Below are 4916 nucleotides of genomic sequence, written 5' to 3' on the forward strand. Positions count from 1 at the left end.
TTAGGACCCAGTCTTTCCAAATTCAGTTTTCGAAAATCGTCGCAGTTTTTGGACTGCTAAATATGCGATTTCTGCCATATGTATAATACTATTACTTTATAGTTTTTCAAGGTTTTTTGTTACATTTAACAATATTTAACTTTGAAGAAATTATTATTTTATTTGCGTATTTTAGTTTCTTAACTTTTTTATCAACTAAAATGGCCGATTGTTCAAAATGCTTGAAGTCCTTGAAAAATGTTAAAGTCAAATTATCCTGCGTTGAATGTAAAAATAATTTTCACGGAAAATGTGTGAATATGAGTAACGACGATGTCAGTTATTTGGTGGAGAACGATGAAGTGTGGAGATGTGACCCGTGTGCTCAGACACGCCGTAAGAGTATGGTCCTTGAGTCCAAGACCAGTGTGTCTTACGATGATGTTCTCAAGCTTGTGACAGAGATTAAAGATGACTTCAAGCGAGTTGAGACTAGCCTCGGCGGCTCTTTAAACGCCTGTCACGAGGAGATAGCCCAGATCAAGGATCTGGTCAACAAGCAGAGGGAGGAGTTGACAGCGTGGGCGAAGATTGCTGAAGATCTGAGGAGTGAGAATGCTTCCCTTCGCCGTCAGGTCTCAAGTCTGGAGGCCAGGATGGACGAGGCAGAGCAATACTCGCGGCGTAACACCCTTGAGATACATGGCATCCCAGTGGAGAAAGGTGAGAACGTGGTGAGTCTGGTGAAGATGGTGGGAAGGGCCCTCGACTACCCCGTGGAAGACGGCATGATCGACGCATGTCATAGACTCCGCACGAGGGACGGCTCCGGGAAACCACCTGGAATCGTCGTGACAATGGTTAGGAGGTTGGACGCTGAGGGTCTGCTGCAGAAGCGGAGGGTGAAGAGGAACCTCAACACACATGACCTAGGACATACTTCGAGACTTGCAGATGTGGTGTATGTGAATGAGAGCTTGGCTCCTGGTCGTCGCAAACTTCTCAATGCTGCGCGCCAAGTGAAGAAAGACAAGGCTTACACCTACCTCTGGATAAGAGGTGGCAAGATCCTAATGAGGAGGAATGCAGGCGACCGTGTGAAGGTGGTAACAACTATGGACGATCTGGCAAACTTGTAAGTTTTCTTTTTACACTTCGTCACCTCCTTTTAGTTTTGATATGTCAAATTTTGCAGTAGGTGAGTGCTAACAACTTGTTTAAGTTAGTAAAATTTCTTGTAATCTTAGTAATACTTAAGCATTTTAAATGAATATTTTTATTTTGCCAATTAGGTTCTTAATCTTTTAATTTGTATTTTTTATTATTGTAAACACCTTTTTAACGGCTTATGTAATTTTTTAACACTATAAAGATATCGGGTATTGGTATTTTGTCATTTTAATTAGAAATTTATGAATTGTAGTGCAGAGTTTTTCAGTATTATTATTACTACAATACATATTTTTATAGTTTTTAAAATTTAAACTTTGTGTGTAGTTTACCTGTTATCACAATAATAATTCTTAATTTATTTTTGACGTGAGCCACTCATTAAAACTTGTTGTTCAGAATATAAGAAGCTTACGTCAAAACTTTGAATTGTTTATTATTGAGCTTAATCTAATGAAGATAAAACCTGATTTCGTCATTTTAACAGAAGTATGGGTAATGAATAATGAAGTTAGTTTTTATAAAATTGAGGGTTTTGATTTCTTTGCTCATTGTAATGACTCATATCGGTCAGGCGGTGTAATTGTGTACGTACGCTCGTGTTATCGATGTTATATTGTAGACGCGTGTTCAGAGCTCCTATCAGTTGACTGCCTAAAATTATTCTGTCACTCTGATAACGTTGCCGTTGTACTTCTTGCTGCATACAGGTTACATAGTTCATCAATAGAACAGTACCTTATTGATATTGAGCAGTTGATCATGTCGTGTCATGAGCAGAATATTATCTACACTGGAGACATTAATCTGGATATTTTATCTGATAACAGCACTGTCGATAAATACCGTGGTATGCTAGCAAGTCATGGTTTAGATTGTTTAGTATTCGAACCGACTAGAATAGTAGACTTAACTCAAACTTGTATAGATCATTGTTTTATCAGATTTAAAGTTAAGAAAAAACTAAAAATACAGTATAAATCCGAAGTGCAGCATTTGGGAATCTTAGACCATTCAATGATTATTTTGTCAATATTTTGTGATGAATCAGCAAATATGAGACAAATCAGGAATGATAGTTACTTTAAACTGAATTATAATAGTTTAGAAAATGAGCTAGGATTAGTGAATTGGAATCTAGTCTTCGAAGAGCAATCTTTTTCGAATGCTTTTAGTGTATTTATTAATATGTTGCAGGCTTCGATAGACAAATGTAAACAACATTATCCTATCACTCATTGTTCGAAAAATGTAAAAAATTCCGTTTGGATGACTGACAGATTGTTTAAAGGTGTTCAGAGGAAGCATAAACTATATAAACTTATGATAGCTAGACCACACGACGATAAGTTAAAAAAGTATTACAAATCGTTCAGAAATAAACTAAAAACAAATTTAAAAATGTGCAAAGAGGAATATTACCTGAAAACTTTTGAGGACTCTTCTGGGAGCTCTAGGGAACAGTGGAAAGTTGTAAATGATTTGATTGGGGAAGGACCGGTAAGAAAAGAAATTTTTGAAATTGAAACAGATGCTAAAGTGTTAACTGATAAGTTGCAAATAGTTAATGAGTTTAATAAATTCTTTTTGAATGTCCCAACGATATTAAGAAGCTCGATTGTTAATGTTGATGTTGAAGGTAATTTTGATGTATATTTCCCTCGGAAATATGCACAAAGTTCTATGTTCATGTTACCTACCTGTGAAAAAGAAGTTCAACAAGTACTAAGTAGTTTAAGCAATAATAAAGCACCTGGGCAGGACAATATAAATGGCTATCTTTTAAAACGAATTTCTAAACATATTGTGCCAGTTCTTTCATATCTTTTTAATAAAAGCATGGAAGAAGGAGAATTCCCGGCTTGCTTAGTTGGCTACAATTGTACCTCTATTCAAAAATGGTAGTAGAAAGCAAACCACTTGCTACAGGCCGATCTCATTGTTGTCTGTGTTTTCGAAACTGCTTGAGAAAATAATAAAGAAAAGGCTAATGAACTTTTTGAAAAAATATGAATACTTAAGTAAAAATCAGTTTGGGTTTAGAGGGGCATTAAGTACGGAAGATGCATTGATTACATTTTTAGAAGATATATATATATATATATATATATATATATATATATATATATAATGGTTTGAACAAAGGTAAGAAATGTGCAGCTCTTTATATTGATATAACCAAAGCTTTGGATACAGTTGATCATGAAGTGTTGTTGAAAAAGTTATGGATGGCAGGAGTTCGAGGGCTACCCCATGAGTGGTTTAAAAGTTATTTAACTGATAGAGAACAGTTCGTAAAGATTGGAACTAATCTAAGTGATGTTGGACAGATAAAGTATGGAGTTCCACAAGGTTCTGTTTTAGGCCCAATCTTGTTTTTGGTTTACGTCAATGATTTATGTGAGGGTTATCTCAATGGGAAAATTACTGCATTTGCTGACGATACGGCCCTTACTTATATAGATGAGGACATAAACACAGTTTACGAAAAGATGAGTGCTGATCTGAGACTACTAAATTATTGGTTCAACAATAATTTTATGGTAATGAGTGAAATAACAAAGTACATGATTTTTAGTTTAAGAGGTACTCAGAGTTTTGAAGATGAAATGGTTTATCATAATATCTATTGCATAAATGCCAACAACTGCCATTGTTTAAAAATTAGTAAGGTTAAAAAAATTAAGTATTTAGGCCTGGTTATTGATTCTAACTTATCTTGGAAAAGCCACGTAGGAAAGTTGAAAACAGAAATGTTAAAGAGTGTAAGAATATTTTATTTACTAAGAAGTATATGCCCTACAAAAGTTTTAGTGAAAGTATATCACGCTTTAGTAGGTTCCAGACTGAGCTATGGCTTGGCATGTTGGGGAGGTACATATGTTACTACTTTATATCCTATCATTGTACTCCAGAAAACCTTCATCCCCATCCTATCCAATGCTCATAGAACGGAACATTCATGGCCACTTTTTATTAATTTCAAAATTCTTCCCATTAGAAATCTATATATTTTTAAAGTTTTAAAACTATTTTACATCAGAAGTACATCAAATTTATTTGGAGAAAATATCAGATACAAATTAAGAAATCTACTAGTGGAAGTTCCGAAGCCTAACTTAACTCTTTATAAAAAGTTTTATACATTTAATGCACCACGCTTATTTAATTTAATTTCGTTCAAAATTCAGAAAAAAGAAACTAGTTCACAATTTTTAGTTGGCCTAAAAAAAACTATTGTTCACGTTTCCTGATTGTGAAAATTTATTTAGCATTATTGAATAGTTTGTTCTTTTTTCTTTCACAAAGGGGATAAATGATTTAATATAGGTCTATCTAAAATTAGTTTCCTACTAGATTGTATATATCTCGTATATATATATATATATATATATATATATATATTATCAGTTAACTCATTTATCAATTAAGTTTTGTTTATTTGATCCAATTCTAAGTATAGCTCATTATAATAAATGTTTAGATATATTTAATTGTTTTATTTTACTTGTTATGAATAATAGCAAAAATGTCTAAGGCAGAAATAATAAATGTTTATTTTTAATGTCCTTTAAATTTTTTTACGTAAAAAAGATGTATTTTGATTTTTTTAGTCAGCACAAATGCAGCTGTTGTCTTCTGTGTTGTTTTTAAGTGTTTTTTCAAGCGATGTATATCCCACACGGGCCTTGCCTTTGGGATATACCTAATTTATTTCACTACAAAATTATGTTATTTTATTATTAATTATTTTAGTTTTTTTTAAG

At 33.3% G+C, this 4916-nt stretch overlaps 1 protein-coding gene across 1 annotated transcript; it reads left to right on the forward strand.

Annotated features, from left to right (window-relative positions):
- Nucleotides 1-299: 299 nt before the first annotated feature.
- LOC124366841 lies at nucleotides 300-1118 on the forward strand. Its single transcript, XM_046823440.1, has one exon. It carries the CDS (start codon nucleotides 300-302, stop codon nucleotides 1116-1118), a length of 819 nt encoding a protein of 272 aa, XP_046679396.1.
- Nucleotides 1119-4916: the final 3798 nt, after the last annotated feature.

This window comes from Homalodisca vitripennis, chromosome 7 (genome assembly GCF_021130785.1).
Source record: "Homalodisca vitripennis isolate AUS2020 chromosome 7, UT_GWSS_2.1, whole genome shotgun sequence".
In the NCBI taxonomy this organism is placed as follows: Eukaryota; Metazoa; Arthropoda; class Insecta; order Hemiptera; family Cicadellidae; genus Homalodisca; species Homalodisca vitripennis.